The 19,360-nt window shown below is 47.0% G+C and overlaps 6 protein-coding genes; 3 read left to right on the forward strand and 3 right to left on the reverse strand.

Annotated features, from left to right (window-relative positions):
* Positions 1 to 7,210: 7,210 nt before the first annotated feature.
* GSTUM_00004357001 (uncharacterized protein) lies at positions 7,211 to 8,418 on the forward strand (the record flags this gene model as incomplete). XM_002835578.2 has 3 exons in its annotated part: positions 7,211 to 7,333; positions 7,396 to 8,090; positions 8,151 to 8,418. 3 exons carry the CDS (start codon positions 7,211 to 7,213, stop codon positions 8,389 to 8,391), a joined length of 1,059 nt encoding a protein of 352 aa, XP_002835624.1. The 3' UTR covers positions 8,392 to 8,418.
* Positions 8,419 to 9,423: 1,005 nt separating this feature from the next.
* On the forward strand, positions 9,424 to 12,305 carry GSTUM_00004358001 (uncharacterized protein). XM_002835579.2 has 2 exons: positions 9,424 to 10,089; positions 10,151 to 12,305. Exons 1-2 carry the CDS (start codon positions 9,784 to 9,786, stop codon positions 11,858 to 11,860), a joined length of 2,016 nt encoding a protein of 671 aa, XP_002835625.1. The 5' UTR covers positions 9,424 to 9,783; the 3' UTR covers positions 11,861 to 12,305.
* Positions 12,306 to 13,771: 1,466 nt separating this feature from the next.
* GSTUM_00004359001 (uncharacterized protein) lies at positions 13,772 to 14,743 on the forward strand (the record flags this gene model as incomplete). XM_002835580.2 has 2 exons in its annotated part: positions 13,772 to 14,168; positions 14,223 to 14,743. Exons 1-2 carry the CDS (start codon positions 14,138 to 14,140, stop codon positions 14,741 to 14,743), a joined length of 552 nt encoding a protein of 183 aa, XP_002835626.1. The 5' UTR covers positions 13,772 to 14,137.
* A 144-nt stretch (positions 14,744 to 14,887) lies between these two features.
* On the reverse strand, positions 14,888 to 17,481 carry GSTUM_00004360001 (uncharacterized protein). XM_002835581.2 has 3 exons: positions 17,329 to 17,481; positions 17,091 to 17,246; positions 14,888 to 17,034 (listed from the first exon to the last, which is right to left on the reverse strand). Exons 1-3 carry the CDS (start codon positions 17,339 to 17,341, stop codon positions 15,146 to 15,148), a joined length of 2,058 nt encoding a protein of 685 aa, XP_002835627.1. The 5' UTR covers positions 17,342 to 17,481; the 3' UTR covers positions 14,888 to 15,145.
* Positions 17,482 to 17,872: 391 nt separating this feature from the next.
* On the reverse strand, positions 17,873 to 18,144 carry GSTUM_00004361001 (uncharacterized protein). XM_002835582.2 has 1 exon: positions 17,873 to 18,144. Exon 1 carries the CDS (start codon positions 18,026 to 18,028, stop codon positions 17,894 to 17,896), a length of 135 nt encoding a protein of 44 aa, XP_002835628.1. The 5' UTR covers positions 18,029 to 18,144; the 3' UTR covers positions 17,873 to 17,893.
* A 964-nt stretch (positions 18,145 to 19,108) lies between these two features.
* On the reverse strand, positions 19,109 to 19,342 carry GSTUM_00004364001 (uncharacterized protein). XM_002835583.2 has 1 exon: positions 19,109 to 19,342. The coding sequence occupies exon 1, from the start codon at positions 19,312 to 19,314 to the stop codon at positions 19,210 to 19,212; it is 105 nt and encodes a 34-aa protein (XP_002835629.1). The 5' UTR covers positions 19,315 to 19,342; the 3' UTR covers positions 19,109 to 19,209.
* Positions 19,343 to 19,360: the final 18 nt, after the last annotated feature.

Consider the following 19,360-nt stretch of genomic DNA (forward strand, 5'->3'; position numbering starts at 1 on the left):
GCTGTACATACTCGAGTACATAAAACCAGAGCAAAATGCTCATCGTAATTCCGTTTTGTGCACCATATCTACAAGCTCAGTTCCCAGGCAGAGAAACCAAAACCGGAACCCTATCTCCGATCAGAGCAATGTATTATATCTGCTCTGGAAACCAGAAGCTCTGAGGAGAATTTTTTTTTTTTTAACCCTTTCGTGGTCATACAGTGTCACAAAGGATCACCACTAGTATTCGTGCCGGCGAACGACCATATGCCCTCCCCTTAAATTGAGATAATTCGATAGGACCCTAAGAATGCGGAACGTCATGTTCCAAGCACCCTACCCTCTATGATACTAGTAGCATTACCCAGTTCATGATTTGTCACTCGCAATACAGGCTCGACAAGTTCTAACGTAAATCACCGGTTTCCGGGACAACACGGTGCACCGGAACAGAGTTCTAACTACCAAAGTAGAAGAGAAATTCAATTGTAACTTTGCAAGAAAAAATAATAAAAATATTCCAAAGCCACTCTGAAAAAGAGAAAATATAGGAGAGGAGGCAGTAGGAGGAGGAGGAAGGTGGAAGGAAAACTAGATTTTTAAACAAATTAGGTATAGTTAAAAGTAGTGAGGAGAGGAGAAGAGGGAAACAAACCTGGAAAAAAGAAAGAAAAAAAAGTCAAAGGCTAGTGCTTTGAACGCAGCTTCATATGGAGTGGACAGTCTGGCATATGGGTGCAGGTAATGAGAGGTCGGAAGGGAGTATCAGAGGAGCAGCGGTGGCGAGATGTGTAGGTATTTTGACAAGGATTCCACAACGCATCGGAAACCATCTCAACGGTCTCTGCTGTGGCCAGAATTGGAGAGGTTGGTATAGCTTCTGGAGATAAAGCAAGCTGAATATGTTGAGACTCTCGGGGGAGTGAAGGTTCTGGATGAGGGGTGCCTGGTAGGATGATAAAGGTGGTAGTTTTTTTCTTCTGTTGCCGTGGCCTTTTGGGATGGCTGTCGAGCTCTTCGCAGGCTTTTCGCAAACCAATAAGCTCCTTGCCTGTCAGAATATGGGCCTTTGAGAGCTGCTTCCTGTCTGTCTGAGTATTGTAGGTCTTTTTCTGCCGTAAGCCATTACACACCTTTTCCCTGATCTCTTTCTCAGCCATAGAAAATAGAGCTGCATGGCTAAAAGATTTAAGGATTCCCTTAATCTTTTTAACTGAAGCCCCATTATCAATAAGTTGGTTTACAGTGTGTAGCTGACTGTGTATATCTCGTGAGCTTTTTGGTGTGCGGAAGGTTTTAGAAGGGAGGGTGGAGTTTGTTGAAAAAGGGTTTCGGTTGTTATCTCTAAGCTTCTGCTTGGTGTATACATGCTATGGATTAAATGGTACAATACCAGTAGTAGCGAAGGACTGCTCAATATTTCGCTTAGTAATTGCTAGAATGCGAGCATCATGTAGCAGAGGAATAAAAACTGACTTCTTGATTCCCTTCTCACTATCCCGGCTATAGTTGTCGACCTCACAGTCATAGGAGTTCTGCAATGGGCTAAAAATTTCCATATCTAAGAGTTGGAGAAGGTGTGTTGAGTGCGATGGAAGACAGAATAGGATAATATTTTTTTGCTTACAGAAGTTGACAAACTCCCAGGTGATATGGGAGCCATGTCCATCTAGTATGAGTAGTCGTGGGAGGGGGGCTATGGAGGCTGTACATGGCTCAAATAATTCAGTAACCCATTTTAAAGCAACCACATCATCTGTCCAGCCATTTCGAGAGAATGAAAAGCGGTAATTAGCCATCGTAGTTGTTAAATTCGTGTACCAGTCCTTGTATTGAGCACTGCCTTTACTAATCACCATGGGTGGAAGTGCATAACTAGCGGCACAAATCGTTTCAACCACAGTCACCATTTCTCGATTGCCTTCTTGAGTGACTGGGGGGTTTCTTCGCTTTCGGTGGCAGATAACCTTCACTCGTGCTGCAATCCCCATCAGGAACCCTTTCTCATTCATATTGAAAATCTGAAAGGGCTTCAGATTGTGTGCTTGAATGATTCGGGAGAGTTTGGAAAAATAGTCTTTTAATAGCTGTGGACAACTGGCATGTGCCCTCTGACAGTCCAATTTTGTATTAAACTTAGTAGCCATATCAGGATGACGGTCCAGAAATCTTGTAATCCAATTTTTCCCTAAACTCTTTTGCTTATCTCCTGTTCTCTTTTCATAGAGAAATAGCGCTATACTTTTGACCATATCTAACTGTGGTGGAAAACCCCGGTTATCCTGCTCCTTACACCATGCCACAATCGCTTTCTCCTCCAAGTTGGTAATTAACTGATTATCCACCTGTGCGATATGGCGACTGGTTCTCTCTCCAGTGTAGCAGTAATAGAGAGTTGATTTTGGAATATCAAAAACCTCTGCAGCAGCCCCAATGCTAGCCTGCCGACCTTCCTTTAGAGACCGAATCGCAGCTGTAATACGTGTCTCACGACCTATAGTATCACGCTTCTTGACCTTGGGCATTGTTGTGTTTTGGTGGCGGTTGTTGGGTTTTCGAGCGGGGTAACTACATTCTGAGGTTGTTTAATTTTAGTGTGATTGCGCCATTCCGCTTCCGGGTGATGTTCCGGATCCACGTGATTTACGTTAGTCATGCCACTCGAGACGCCCGACTAGCAAATCGGAAGCAGCGCCCCGTCCGAGATTATCGATGATAAACATTACTTTCAGCACTCCCTTATTACAGACCTGCCAGTGCATGGGCTTGTAATGACCTTTAGTTTCCGTCCCCGATCATTACGTTGGGTCCTTCGTCCCCTCTAATGTTCCTAACCCCGGATCGACCAGCCGAATTCTTGTCGGTCCCGCGCCACGACCAAACTGCCTTAGGGCAATCTGGGCAGCGCAGGCTAGCTTGCTACGAGTTGTGCAGCGCAGGGTGGGTGGGTTGAGCTTGTTTTTGGGTTTGGGTTGGGCATTGGGTCGTCTTGTTCTCGGTGGCTTATTTGGCAGGCTTGTTGTACGGAATTTCCCCAACATTTTCTTCTTGGACCCCCCCCACACTTGTGATTCAAACGGATGTTGTTTGATTGGTATTTTCTACTTTCCCTGTAGTACCTTTCATTAAGGTTAAGGTAAAAATTTAATATGAAAGTTAAGAGTGCACGAGAGCTAGCCCTTCTAACAAACCGTGATCCGCAAATTTATTTGATACCCTCCCTCCAAATAAACCAAAGAACAAACAAGTGACACCCATTCAACATACTTTCAATACCTGTTCAGCACCAGGCGTATTTGGCGTCATCCCTTTCGGCAAAGAACATGAACACGGCTGCGGAAACCATCTCTCCATCACACTCTATACACACACCCTCCTTTGCACCTCCCACATGGTCCTCTTCGACTAGGCCCTTCTTTTGTCGATGCCCAATACCATTCCTCACCATAGGTCCGTCGTATCATATGCCAAATGCCTCTGCGAAGTGGAAACCCTTTCGCGAATATAGAATATAGAACCTTTGTATAACTCTATTCCCATTCTCTCACCCAAACATGCACTGTATCATCCTTCGAAGCTTTCCCATAAGGATATACACAGTTTTAGTCTACCCTGAAGAGTTGTTCCCAGACACTGGTTAACTCGGCTCTCGTGTGGGAGAGTTCCCAACACTCAGGTTGGAGAAACGGGACACCGAGGTCGCGGAAAATTATTTAGTGGCCGAAGCAGAAGCCAGGCCAGTGTAGCTGTTTATTGGTTTTCCATGCCTCCACGCAATTTTCCTAAGTCTGTACAGATTCTTGTTTCCAAGATTCCCTTTGCGGTGGAGAGAGAAAGGCAGAAATAGGGGAGATAACCCGGATCCACTGGGTCAGCTCGAGAATCAATGGGTTGTCTCTGCGGCGATCGTGTTTACTCGTGGTGGTGAGCGCGCCATCGTGGTCTTCCATCAGGTTATCCAAGGATATCTACTGCGTCCGCCTTCCGCACTGCCGACTTCGCCTCTTGGGTGCACAATAGGGGTCTCCAAGAGAGGCCATTGGGATCTGAAAGAAAATTTCTTTTCCTATGTCAGCACACGCCCTCGGAAGCAGGGGGATTGGGCTGGGCCATTCGCAGTAGAGTATCATACTGGGATGCAGATTTCATTCAGGCATGATAGGACTTATCACCAAATATACGAGTGATCGCTGATGACTAAAAACGCCATGGGCCAGCATCCGATAATAGCAATTAAAAGGTTATCGTACTGTATATCTCTAACAAAAACATCGCATGGGGGGATAGACATCCTGTATTATAGGATCCAGCGAGATACAGGCTAGCACTCCAGTAAAAAAAATACCGATTTTAACCTTAAACAAATCATCTGAAGCTATGGTACTTAACCACCCCCAAGCACTCCTAGGCTCAGTGGCTTGCAATTGGGACATAAGAGTCCATATAAACACACAGCTTCCCTGCTAGTCATAATGGACTCCGTCCTCTTCACAGACATACTGCAAAATCATCTCACACGAATGATATCGTCTCATCTAGCCTTCACATCAGTCCACCCTTCCAATACCCCCCCCCCCTTCATAAAATCCCAGCTCCTCGCAAGCCCTAATATTTTCCTGTCAAACATAAGCCCTGAAGCCCTTCTCAATTCTGGAAACTGTAAACCCGGTATTCTCAGGGCAATTTCTCAGCGTCTCCTCCTCGTTCAACTCCCCCAATACGGCCCCCGAACATAGAGGATTATTCAGGTGAACGTGCCTATAGTTCCTTTCCCCCCACCATCTGGGTGGAGACTCTGTATATGGCGAACGAGCGGGTGGAGTGCGCATCCGGGAAACTAGGTGTGTTTCCTTCCATGTTAATCGTTTACACTTCGTGTAGTGTTCTTGTTGATCCCGTCCTAGACCAGTTCAATTGTTTTAAAGAGCCGTCGACGGCTTAGATTTTCACGAGGTGACTGAGGCTCAGGGTGATGTCCTCTGGGTTCGCCCGGGCTGCAGGCGTTGATGAGTGATGAGGATGGCTAGAGAAACCCGTTGTTGGAAATGCTAAGGAGAGGTTGTAATAGCCTGCTGCTTGTGTGCATCCTCCGGCGTCACTCTCGTACCTGCTGGCGGCATTGTTGGGATGTTTGGTGAATGCTACCTTGTGCTCCCCAACCTTTGCAAGGTGCCCTGGGTATTGAGTTTTGGATTTAGGAACTATAAGAAGAGATTGTGGAAGAGGACGGGTACCTAGGGGGAGGTGAAGCTTGAAAGCTTACATTTGAATATCGATATTGCAACTCTGAAGACTTTACTAACCGTGCGTATATTCCGCCAGCTGGATGGCGAATACATATCTTGAGAATATTGCTGGGACCCGCAAACTCGAGTCGGCTGGATAGTGCCAATAGATCTCTCCATCGCCGAGTGAGAGAGGTGTGAGACCGAAAGTTTGCAGAAATATGCCCATGCGGCGTTTAGCTATGGCTTCCCATTGCACTATCGACTCACCTCTCCATAGCTAATCCCATCCCATGCACAGTTCTCACTCGAGCCCTCACAATCAGCCAAGATGGAAACCCTTGGTTGATCGAGTTTCCTCAGATAAAATTGCGGCATCCCATGCTGGCTCAACAGCTAAGTAACGTAAGAGCCAAGCATTAGTACCTCAGCCGGCTGAGGCTCTACACACTTAGATGGGTTTTTATGTGGTGAGATGACAGGACATTCAGGACCTGTAGATCTGATTTTGCATTGGAGCTGAGTTACACACCAAAAGACTGTCCTCGAATACATGAGCAGCTTGCTTTCGCCCCCCAATATAGTAGGATCCCTCGAAACTCACTATCAGATTATCAGCGGAAATCACCTCCTTGGCCCACGATAAATCTAGTTTGACAGGTTAACAGGGTTGCGAACACCAGTTTCCAAGATCCAGATGGCTCAGGATATAATATTCCAGGTCAGGAACGCGCCAATCCCTCTCGGGAGCTATGGTCTCCAAATCCAGAGATTAGAAACCCGCAGGAGATGGCGGATTATAAGAATTCTTGCAGCAGTGTCTGACCCCAAAAAAACCTGGAAATGTGGAAACTATTCCTCGAATCGCAAGGTCCGCATCCACCCCGAGTAAGCCTAGAAAGTCTCTATGGCAGCCACCCCACCTCCCGTACGATACTACAAATATCATACTACAAGTACAACAACTCCAACCACCTCTATTGCAATAGGATTTGGGGGCAATATGTGTGGAAAGTTAAACGTAAAAATGCAGACCTCGACGTACTAAAGTAATACTGGTGAAGGAATATCTCAGGAGAGAATGAAGGAAGAATTACTTGAGGCATGAGAGGAGTTGAATCAATACTGATAGCTGAGCGCTTGCCTGTCAATGGTAATAGTAATTACCATGGATAATCTGTTTATAAAATACATTCGTTTGGACTATTTAGCAAGTTGGTGATACAAGTAGGTTGTTGAGCTATGGTACTTGTATCATAGTTGAGGATGGGCTTAATCGGTTGTCATGGAGGTTTAAGGGGCTTGTTCACGAGTATGCAAAAGTCAGAAGCACAGTTGCTTACTCGAGGGAGGCCCTGTTAACGACCGTTCCGTTCCGTTTTGCGGCCGTTTTCCATACAAAAATGGTGGTCCTTCCGTTTTGAAACGGTCACTTGGTAGGAGTAGAAGCACAACAATCTTCGTTTCCCAACTCTTTGATAATGGCGTTTAGCCCAGAGGAATGGTTCGTGCTAACCAAAGCCTACCCCGGATTTTTAGTGATTTTCAAATAATTATATTCTCTCTCCCAACAAAGATATAAAATTAAATACAAAAAAACCTCTATATTGTATGATAGAGAATGTCAAGGAGAATAATCTAGTCGTTGTTTCACCATAAGTAAAGTTCCTCACACCCTGGTATAATCATTTGAAGTGGGGAATTTTGGGTGGGAAAAAGGCCGTTTCCACATACAAATAGGGCCGACCCATTCGAAACTTACTGCCGCATGCAAAAAGGTTTTTTCAACCTAACTTAGGGGCTGGATGCCCTTATTATCCTAATATTATTATTATCATAATATTATGATATTACTGGTAATCAAACTGAGAGGACAAGTGGCCCGGTTTTAGTTGTCTGGCACTAATCAAGTACAAAAGCGGCAGTACGGTTGGAGAATACCTGCTGTCAAGTTGTGCATTCACCACCACCATCCCAACCACCACTGTTATGAACACAAAATCATGACGAATGTGACTCCAATATTCAACGAATTTCTTTCCACCCATCCAGCAGTCGCTGTGATCCCTCCAGACCGAAAGCCCCCTCCACCCAAAGATGAGTTTCTCAAGGAGGCACTCCGAATCGTGAGGGCGCACCCTCCTCTGACGTAGCCAAAAAGTCTCAACAGCTAACACAAATATTCCAGGAATCGCACATATCATCCTTAGCGAAATATCTTCTCTCTATCCGACGGGCGTACCTCTCTACAACCTCCGGTCGGCCGAATCCTTCTCGAGTGACCACCTCCAGCTCCGCTTCATTACTCGCTCGTAACAATCGGTCAACATCGCTTACAGATGCACAACGTGACGCCATCGATGCGGAGACGAAGGGCGTTATTCAGGAACTCTTGACTGTCATATCCCGACTAGAAAGCACTGAGAAGGTCAGGGCGCAGACGGAAGAAGCCCTGCTCCGGAAACGCTACTCTTCAGGGTTGCGCGGTATCTTTCGTGACGAGACGGAGGAGCGAGAAATGGAGGAGGATAAACTTAGGACGCTGAGCGTTCACAGAGAAGGGGTGCTGTGGTTACTAAAAACAGGATTGGAAAAAGCCAGTGAATTGCAGAGAGGGCAGCAGGAAATTCGGCTTCAGCGACAGGTCGAAAGAGGGAAGAGCATCTTGTGCAAGGCTCCGCCCGGCTTTCCGCCACCGAACCATACAAGTTTGCCAGTGACCAGCTCTTCTAGGTCCGTAGCCCCAACGGGGAGAAGTGTCTGGTTAGAAGACGAAGAACGGAAGAATATAGAGAATATTCTTACGGAAGAGCAACTTCAACTCTTTGAGAAGGAGAACGGAGACTTGATGAAGCATTATGAAGACACTCTGGATCAAGTCAAGTAAGCCCTTGCCAATACCCTTTCTCTGTTAGGCATAGAGCTGATCGCTACCTCCCTTAGGTCCGCAGAGAAATCTCTCATCGAAATTTCCTCTCTACAAACTCAGCTAGCGACAAACCTGGCCACCCAGAATGCACATATAGACAACCTCGTTGTTGATTCAATGTCGACCACCGAGAACATCCAAAGGGGAAACAAAGAGCTGAAGAAGGCAGGAGAAAATATCTCGATAGCTAGGTCAGCGTTCTGGGGTACTGTAGCGTTTTCCGGAGTTGTTTTCATTTGGGATTTGTTCATATAATTTCTATGATAATTTCCTTCCCCCACGCTCGAGGCAAGGGCACTTACAGCTATTCACGCTATGCCAATCTGTATTCTTTGCTTGGTGGTTTGTGCTCCTTCTATTCCTAGGTGTCCCAAACTCATTGATTCCAATGCGTGGACCGGGCCTGCGAGAATGAGCCAGTAGAATAGCAGTTTCTTCCACACTTACCCGACGGGGAAGTGTGCCACCATCCCACATAGAAAATCGAGCTTTTCACCAGCAGGTATCCCAACAACCAGGTCTCTAAAGAACAAGATCGAATAGGCAATCGATATATGATAGAGCATAACATCAGGTAACATGTCTGTATAAACAATAACTCTTTGAATAATTGCAGCCCACCAAGAGGAGGTTATTGCCCCTACCTAATCTCCACACCCAAATCTTGCCCCAAGTCTTGCAGAGGGCTAGAGCAGTATTCACAGCTCTTTCAATTGGAATCTGAAAACTGTGTTTTAAGGGATGAAGACTTCATGTTCTGAGTTTCCAGGAGCCACTTCAGTTGTAGTAGGGGTGAGATGGGAGGTGATCCAAAATGTTCACCATTACCCAGAGAACAGCTAGAGCAAAACCAGCAATATCATAAATACCACAAGAGTGGGAAAAATTTGAGCTGTCTTGTGATAGATTACCCAAACACCACTTGGCCGATCCGAAAATAATTACCTCAAGATTTCTTTTTAAATGGATTAACTACTCGAGTATTTAAGCCTTAGTAATGCTTTAGGTGTTTTATTTTACTTCTTCTCATTATGATTGTGGAGTAGCTGAAAAAGTTGATTTTGCTGTGTTCATAGTTCGTGATTCGGATAGCTATGATACATGTGGAAAAATCATCAATCCTTGTCGTGGCCATCTCTCCGATTGAAATCGCGCTTACCGAAGGCAGTGGGGAATAACGGCCGGGTAATTCGCACTCTTTGCCCTGTGCCCGAGTGATCACCCGAGACCATTCTCAGCCTTGAGGCTCTTATGCCAACACCTTGAACCTGCAAGTAACTTAGCATATAAGCCTGCTGAATTTGTTTCATCCATCAACAGCTCGCGGAATACCAGCCAACAGCTTCTCTCTCAGTGAAAACATCGCTCGAGTTTCAATAGAGGTGGAGGGGAGGATTGCTTCTTCGAGAAATAAAATCACGAGGGTTTTCTCTTCCTAACCATCTCTCTCTTCGTCCGAGCAGATCAGCCAAACTCGTTGGCAAGTCTCGCTGGTCTGTCTCCCCACTTCCGCGCCCTCTGCGTGGTCACTCCTGGTCGTAACACCCATCGCTTTTTGGAAATACTACTTCACAAACTCTCACAGGACGCGCTGTCCACACTCACTTCCCGGTTCGAATAACATTGACACCCCAGCGGGATTTGAGAATGGTATTGCCCGACGAATCTCCCCTAGTTCTATCTCTTCACTGGTCAGACGGTGTCACAACATGGCAGGACGGCGCAAACGGCCCAACGGATGACATGCTAGATACAACACCAGAGGCCAATGGCGATCAAGATTACTTTCGTCCTGTAGAACGCTATAGCCCTAAGGAGATCCAGTGGCTTCAGAAGTTAGCAATGTGGCTAATAGAAACTCAAGATCCGGAGCTCTTCAAGGGAAGAAAGTTTGTTTTGGCTGAACTACCAGCTGGCTACCGGCTCTATGAACATGTTAGAGTGCCAGGAGCTGTGGGTTATACCCTTGTCCCTTTCTGCTCAATCCCTTTAGCTTATAACTAATTTTACGCAGAACTCGTCAATAAAAGCGCGTACAGACACATACCTCTACGGCCACCCTAAAGGTCCTCGAAAACGCTACAGATCGATTACAGAATTTAGACAGCATTTTCTATGGCTGGCCTCCGACACGAACAGGAACCCCAAGAATTGCGAGTGTAGGATTTGCTGTGGGAAGAGTGAGGTTACGGCAGAGCCAATTGTGGATACCCCTGCTCAAACCTCGGCCATAAGCACGAGGGGCGCTGCCGCCAAAGAGCGAGCTGCTGTCGCTGCGCAAAATGCATCCCCTAGAGCGAAGGTTGCCAGGAGAACTGCTACAAATACAGCTCTGGCTGTGGCATCCCCAGCTCCGACAGCTCCTCGCCGATCAACGGCCACAACAGTGAACACTCGCTCGAGTAGCTCTACACCTGCCCCTGCCCTCCCAACCGCTGCACCATTTCATCCACACCATATGTCTTCTTCACACACCACTCTGGAACGTGCACTTGACGCCGCTCCAGGGAAAAACATTTTTCGCCCTGGTGAGTTGGTCTGGTGCCACTGTACGGAGGCTTGGTCTTTGGGCGTTATAGTAGCTCGACCCGACCCCGAGTCGCTTGGTTATACTGTCCAAGTTTTAAAGTCTCCATTAGAAGCTGAGATGTCAAGACCTTATCCCGGGATTACGCTCAGAGGATTAAGGCCCTGGCTTGCTTGGAGCACTCCCGAAATCACAATACCATCCTTGCGCACTAGCATGGATTTTGAATCCATAAACTGGGACCAGTTTCGAGATGTTCGTGGTCTTGAAGTTGATGCTAGCATTTTAAAGTCTAGGGATATTGATACGTCTTATTGCTTAGTTGATAAGATCGACTACCCCCATGCCAATTTCTATGCCGGCGTCTTCTACGGGGCCGAGAAGATCTGGATGGGAGAGATTGTCAGGCTGAAAAGACATGCTGTCCCTCAAGCGAACCTAACGGGTCTCGAAATCATGATAGTAGTGAGCATTCAAGACCATCGAAAACAGCCCCCGAACAAGACCAGAACCTTTAGCACGGACATAACAGTCATGGGTGATATCTACGAATTCGTCACTTACCCATTCCCCACCTCGCCGCCTCCACAAATCCCCCAGTGGCTCCCGCCAAGGCTAATCAACGAAACAAAACTTAAGAACAAAGTCACTTCGCGCGCCTCCAGCAACCCAACAGTGGGAACCTGGCGCTGCATTCAAAACGGGTATTCGGTAAAACTGGAGGACATCAAGGGGAGATGGTACGAGTCTTCAATCCTCATACCAGAACTCAAAGGCATCCAGAAATTCACCCAGAATGTGCAAGGCGGGAAATGGGATGAATTAGCAACTCAGATGAACGAGATGGGAAATGCAGGACAGGCTCCCGCTCGTGGGTGGCTGTGGAGCGCTAGACGGGATGAGGTTCTTACAAAAGCCGTTCCCAGAGGCTTCGCTCTCGAGAAGGATTCTGCCATGAATAGTCAGGGCGCGCAGCCCGGATTTGCGGTTCAGATTTCGATACAGCAGGCACAACAGCAGCCTCCAGCTGTAGCGGCCCCAGCAGAAATGGTGGACTTGACCGGTGAAGAAGACGACTACGTGCCTCAGGAGGACCAACAGCCCAGTGATGATGAAGCACTCACGAGGCAGATGGAAGCGGATGTCGCAAGCTTTTTTAGAACGGAACCTGTGGATTCATTTTACGGTAGTTTGTAGAGGGTAGTGAAATATCTGACCTCTTTTCCCTCCTTTTTTTTTTTTTTTTGCAATTTTACAATATTCTCGTTACAGCACGAGACCTATCTCTACATGTTTGAACGTTTTCGGGTGATTTTAAAACTCTTACCCCCATTTGTATTATCATACCACACCCTTTTCCCTCCCCATCCCCTTTCCCTTTTTGAATCACTATACTACCTTTTTTTCTCCCTTTATTACCTTGCCACCTTGGGAGTTTTGGCATCAAATTAAAAGCATGCGGTATGATTTGAGAGATATATTTCACTAGCGTTTTATTCCATTGGGGCTCAATTGCTTCTTTCGTTCCTTTCTCCCTTTATTTCTTTTTTGCTCATGGGAACGGATTTTCAAGAGTTACCAGGACGTTAAAGTTAATAGATGACGAGCCCAAAGTGCCTGATTTAAGCTCGATTTTCCCCACAATAAGCTTTGGTGGAAGTGCATCCTTGAAGTTAATTTGACTTTATCCAGCGCAAATTGGGCCGCGCCACGGCTTGTAGGTGTAGCAATGCGCAATAAAAGGGTAATAATAATAGTAGTAGATTCTCGGGTAATAATTGAGTTATCATCAATACAGGAAAGGATATAGCTAGAAAGATTCTCCAGGCATGACCTCCTTAACCAGAAAGCAGCAGGGAAACAGACCAATCAATAACCATACAAGAGTGACAAAGAGGAACAAGGAGAAAGAGACAAAGAGAACAAGAAAAATAAACAACCAGGTCTGGCAACAGGAATAAATATTCTGAATGAAGCCTTTGAGTAGTATAAACAGTAGGCTCCCACTATGTGCCTTTACCTACTCACCCACTATAATAGTAGTAGTTGGGCGTCACCATCGAATTACACTTGTAGCGAGTGATACCTCATGCCCAGTCCCCACGGACGGTACCCTCCAGAAGACCTCACTTAAACCCGCTTCCGTCGCCGTCACCGCGATACCACAGCTCAATTTACGATATCATACATAATATTATACTACCGGTATCGAGTTGATGAAGTTGGACAACCCACAAAACCCCATGATCGCCAGACCAATAAATGGACATCTCCAAAGTGCCAAACCGATTAATGTGATTTCATACCTTAGCCAGACAGGTATCATACAGTACTCCCCAGGAGCCCTAGGAAGTTCCCTCATTAGGTTATTATTGATCGAGCAAGTGTTCTTGAATTGATGTGAGCAGTTTCCAGGTCACGCATACATACCCCTCCCCACTTGAACTTCTATCATAGAGCCAATGGCGATTGACAGCGGGAGTGAGTTTGTCTATTGGACATCATAGATGTTTTCGGATATTCCTTGGGAGATATTGTAGACTTTTATCCCGGGTTTGTTCTTAAGGCGAGTACTGTAATTGTACAGTACAGTTAGTGTGATATGATATGGTACTTGGGTGAGTACGAGAAATTTGCCGTCATATCGTAGGGGAATACGGTAGGCTATGTGGAACTGTATTCTTTTTTTTTTTTAGTATGATACCCTATGTGATTATTGATATTTTGTGAGTTGCCTTCGCCCCTCTCCATGAACCACGCCCTAAGTCTTCCCTCTGCCTCGGATCCAATGGTTGGGACTTGAGGTAGACTACCGGACTATCAAAACCGGCCTCACACTGAGCGTTAAACAACCGGCAACGCAATCAACCGCAACAAAATAGCAGGGCTAGGTATAGGAGAAATCTGTCTGGTATTTAGGTTAAATAGTAAAACATATTTACATGAGGAAATTATGAGAAAACAATTCCTGAATGAGATTTTCATGTTTGAAAAGTGGAGCATTTTGTACGAGTATGATAGGATACGATACGTTGGAATCTGAGCCTCATTACATAATTGGCAGGAACCTTGGAGCGTTGAGTTCTCTCAATCCCCCCACCATTTACCCTCACTGAATTCTACTGGACTCTTCTCTCCTTATGATAACCTGCTCTTCTGTCCTCTCACCTGAGACTACACCCTTGCAGACTTTCTAATAAACTCCTCCTGCAGCGCACAGATCCGCCTCATATCTGGATTTGGTTTAGGCTCTCCACAACACCCCCCGCATCCCCGTTGCCGGCCTTGTTTCGTCGCGTCGCGGGAACGGGGACGGGCAGCATCATACTCTACCGTGCACGGCATGACAACTGTTCCTCCTCCACCCACCCATCACCGCGAACGACCCATCATCCCTCGAACCAAAAAGACAGAAACTCTAAAAGAATTCCAAAACTCCACACATCGCCCCCAACAAGCCCAACCACCGCCGTCATGTTCGCAATAATCTGCCCCGGTCGACCCGGTAACATTCCCCCCCCCCACTCCCAATTACTGGTGCTGACAAACTGACCACAAGTCATAACTTCCCTTCACTCCATAAATCCCACCACTTTCGTCCAAACCCTCACACTCCCTGTAAATCACATAGTAGTATTTCTACTACCAGACACGCACATACCACCAACCCATGCGGCGAGTGTCCACATACAATTCCCGAACCAGCCGTTTCGCATCCTGGGTGCTATATCTGCTGCTAAACCGAGTGCCATATTCCGGGTCGATGCCAAGGCCTTGGAGGGCGAGGTTGTTGTAGGGGTTAGTATTGAGGAGGCGGGGAATGTTGCCTGGAAGGTTGGTGAGGGGGCGGGAGTGCCGGGGGGGAAGGGGAAACAGGTCGAGACGGTGGTTTTGGCTAGGAGGATTATTACGGATGCGTTTAATTTTTTAAGTTCGTTCGCGAGCGCAGCTGATGGGAGTCGTGGTGAGCGTGGGTGGGAGGAGCTGGTCCCCTTAAAGGCCTTTAGGGATTGGTGGGTCAAGTTTGAGAAGAAGATTGAGTTGGATCCGGGGTTTTTGGAGAGGGAAGGGGAGGATTGAGTTGAGGGAGTTACATTTGTATACCTGGTGATTCTGGGGGGGCGGGTAATGGTTCAATGAAAAGTGTTTTAGATGGGGGGAGGTGTTTTCGGGGTTGCCCTGGATTCCTCGTAACCAGGATGAGAGTGAAACCGCTTAATACTATGGCATAATAAAAACATCCCTTCCTTTTTGTTCGCTCGTAGCTCTATGGCTGTATATATACACATCCCGTTTTGTCCTTCCATCTACAACGCCGGCAGAAAACAAATAGAAAAAAGAGATATTAAGAATATGGTAAAACCCAATCCCACGGCGGAAGAAAGGAAAGGAAAGGAAGTTAGCTTAGTGATGCAGGGGCTAAAAAAAAAGAGTAACTTGATCAAGCAAAGGGAAGGATGCATAAAACGCCTAATACAGACACTATCGTGGAGGCATTGGACTTCGAGCCCTGGCACTACCTCCTCGCGGAGAGATATCCCCACCTCTTGTGGTCATTGGCAATCTCTCCCTACTACCAACTCGAGTGCCCAATCCAGACCTAACAGCATCGACACCAGTTCCTCCAATCGGTGGGTCATATAAAGATCCCTTAGCCCTCCAACCACCGGTTTCGTCATCCGAAGATGAAGAGGAAGACACACTGCCGAGCTCAAAGTCGGTGAATTGGTTGTGCCCTTCCTCCATAATCCTTTCGTACATCACAACACCGTGACTTCCCAGGACCTTCCGTTTCCCACGCCTGCCAGAGATTTTAACGGCTCTCCAAAACCTTCCTCTACGCTCCCGGCCCATCAGGAGGAAGCCGGCGAGGCAGAATATGAGGAGGAATAGCAAGAGCCCGGGGATACGTCTGGGGGTCTTGTCACCTTCCTTCCAGAGCGAATCATGCCAGTGGGCTTGATCGCTGCTGCCATCCATGCTGAAATTTGATCCCCCAGAACCACCCGACATACCTGAATTATCGGGATGATGCGATGCTCTCTGAGGCGCAGCGTACTCGAAATCATTAGGAAGACCATTATCGCCTATTACGTTCTTCCCAAAGCCAACAGCATTTACTCCACCATCACGTGGGGGAATCTGACTGGCTGCGTAGAGAACCATCTTTCCCAGCGTCCATGAAACTTCCACATCGGCAATTTTATCAACCGGCTGAAAAGGGTCGAGGAATCCCTTCGATTTGGCAGCCTCAATCACTTCCTCGGTTCCGTTATGGTTTGAATTGCCGCTGGTCTCGAGCCCAACACGTGGAATCCCGATGCCATTGTGTAGAACATTGATCAGCCAACTCGCCTTAAAACAGGTCTGCATAGCCTTTTCTTCGTCAACCCGTTTCCCCCACTTTTTCTTCTCCACAAGTTCTTCGATAGTATCCCAATCTTGGCTACAAAACTCCTTCACCCTCTGTTGATAGGTCGCAAAGTCGTAGGCTTTCGCATCATGCTCGGTCTCGAAAATCTCGTGAGTGGTGTGCCAATATTCGGATACACCAACAAAGTGATTGATATCAAAGTCGATAGCCGGCGCATGGCCCTCCTTAAGTAGGCAGGAGACCTCCTTACACGGCAAATGATCCTTCTCTAACAGCGGATATGTCTGACGCAGACATTCCTCGAACTTTCCAGTTCCAATCAAATGGGCTTTCTCATCAGGCACGTAGTCACTATCAATCTTCTTCCCGTCCAATGTGGACCTCAACCCCTTGGGCAAGCACGGGTCTGGCAATTCGATGACACCACCACCGGAGCTTGCCTCAACCAAAGTATCGATATACCTACCCCTTGCCTGGTTCACTCCGAACCCAAGCCAAGTGGTCACAAACACCTTATAATCCATCGGATCGCCATTCAAATTCCTCATTTTCAGCAATACCAGATCATCGGCGTGTTTCTCCGCTTCCGTCGCATTCGGTGCGAAAGCAATCTGCGCGCTAGCCCCTCCCATATCCAGAAATCCGTATGTGTGATGTCCCTTCCCGTGTGCGTGCGTTTCCGGGTCATCGAAACCACCCAACAGGTAGTTTGCCGAAATCCAGCCATACAACCCTTCCGTCTCGCCCGCAATAACCTGGATGTGAAGGCCGCAATCGGGGAGGAGAAACTGTGTCGTCCGACGAGCATATGTGCAAATCTCGTCGAGCAATGTTTTCCGCTCTAAATCTGGCAACAACCTCATTCCAGCCGTAGCGAGCAAGAATAATGGCGTATGGGCGATGGCATCCTTTGGTATTTGGCTAAGCGCATGTTCGAACAAACCATTCAAATGATCCTCCCCAACCCGTTCCGGATGCTCGCCGAACGTCGAAATACCTGAATGAAGCCCGTTAGAATCCGAAGTGTCGGATGGAACGAAGTGGCAAACGAACCAGGATTGATCTTCTTGGCCCATTTTTTGTTTGTGTTTATCCTAGGCAACCTCCGCAGCTCATCCTTCCTCCCCTTCCTCCGTGTCTCTACAGGATCCTCCCAGCTGTAGATATGAATACGAGTCCCGCTCGAGCCGGCGTCAAGTATCACTCCGTCTACATCAATCAATGAATCAATCAGCATTCGGATCCAAAGGGGGGGGTACGAATGAGAGAATAGAAAATGGAAAAAACTCACATTTCTCAGGCATAACGGGCGGCTAAACAAGAAAATTTCAGAAACTCCTCCTATCCGATCCTGAAAAAGAATGAAAAAGTTTACCAGAAGCAAACCCAAACGGACGGACGGACGACGATGGTTCCCCTTAGTGAAAAAAGTGCTGTATGTATGTAGAGAAGGGAAGGAAGAGGAAGGAAAAGAGAGGAAAGGTGCCGTAAGCAGCGGAGATTGTGTAGAAAAGGCAGAAGCGGATGGCAAGTAGGACAGCGAGGCTTCTCTTCCGTTAGCACCGCCAGAAAGTACGAATTTGGGTGCTCGTATTGACGCAGCAATGCGAGTACGGTAGTGGTGCTTGGCGGGTAGACTAAATAACGATAATAATACTTTCATCACAACAAGCAAGACATAATAAACAAAGTGTCCGCTTTCCTCGTAACCAACTACCGGTATGATACAAGTATGAAGGGAGGATACTCGTAGAATCGAATGAAGCCGGAAGGGAACGGACGAGTGGGAATTCGCCGCTTGTCTCGGGTCACTGTCTTGGCATCCTAACTGCAGCTTTTTATAATCATAAATATTATTATGATTCTGAATAGCATTGATCCTCACTGCATGATCTTACTCTTCTCTCCCTCCAGAGGCAAGGAAAACATGAAACGCTTATTGATGAGAACACAGCCAAACCCAGCCCTGTTAAGGAGAGAGAAAGAAACATCCCGAGCTGAACATTCGTCCCTTCTATTACTCGAGTATACAAGTACAAGTACAAGTACTAGTACCGGTACCGGTAGACCACACGCTTTCTCTCTTTAACTTTCAGCCGAACCTGCGGCCAGTACTCGTAAGTTAGGTAGTTTATGGTATGATAAGAGTGACTTCACCCAATCCCATAAATAGAAGCCAATCCCCCAAACAAAACAAAAATAGATAAAAAGAGAGAGAGACCACCCAGCACCACCCACAACGACTGGCCAAAAAAAAAAAACTTCCCTCCGCCCCCCCGCTCATCACTACGTAGATTACCATCACAGGAAGCAAGCAAGAAAGAAAGAAAGAAAGAAAGAAAGAAAGAACGAAAGTGCACGTGGAAGGCGTTCACATCTGCCGTTAACCGCCATCCCGCACTTACCGTACATCCTGACTTCGGCATAAGCTCCAGATAAGGTCTGGATCTACGGGGGAATCTTTCAGGAATTTCTTGGGCTGTGGTGGCGGTGGGGTTAGCGGTTGTATATGTTGGTTTCTGAAGACATTGCGGGTTACAAGTGGGCCACAGTATTGTACTGTACAGTACTCTACTCGAGTGTGATAGACCACCGGTACTCGTCAAGATCAAAAGTCTGCCCCCGGCTTTTACCCTTGCACAGACGACCGCTATTCTACTCGTACACCACACCTTGCTTGCAGGGATTGCACTCGCTTCTCATAACTTCTCAACACCGCTAGAGACACTAGTTTATAGTGATATTTATTTATGAGCGATAGCTATTGACACAATTCCCTTATCGTGAAGGTTGCCAGAGGAAGAGAAAATGCCCTATTGCCACCGGCGGTTAATCTACTCAGGGACGGACATTTGATTTTAACGAGTATCGTGCACTAAGACCAAAAAGCACCCACGGCACGGTGCAAGAACTTGGCTTAAACTTCAGGCGTACCATGGTACTTGTTCTCGAGTACTGTACCAGTACTCTCGAAATAACCAATTATCCACCCAACCCTCGCGCCATATAAACCACACGCTCGAGTACGATAGGAACCTATGATACGCTATGGTTTCATACCCAATAACAAGTATCATATAACATCTAATATTATATCCTCCAACACCCTTCTTCCCTCTACCCCTTCCTTCCTTCCCTCCGCAATACCCACCCATGTATCCGACAAATAGTTCTACCTGGCAGGTATTAATGCGAACAAAACTTGGGTCCCCGGACTCCCCGTAGTACCGCGCCCAGATATCATACACAAGTACACTCCACAGTGATTGGCCCCCATTACCTCCCCACATCGTTCCGGCAACCCCACCTCACGCTAGTACAGA

This window comes from Tuber melanosporum (genome assembly GCF_000151645.1).
Source record: "Tuber melanosporum whole genome shotgun sequence assembly, scaffold_11, strain Mel28".
NCBI lineage: Eukaryota > Fungi > Ascomycota > Pezizomycetes > Pezizales > Tuberaceae > Tuber > Tuber melanosporum.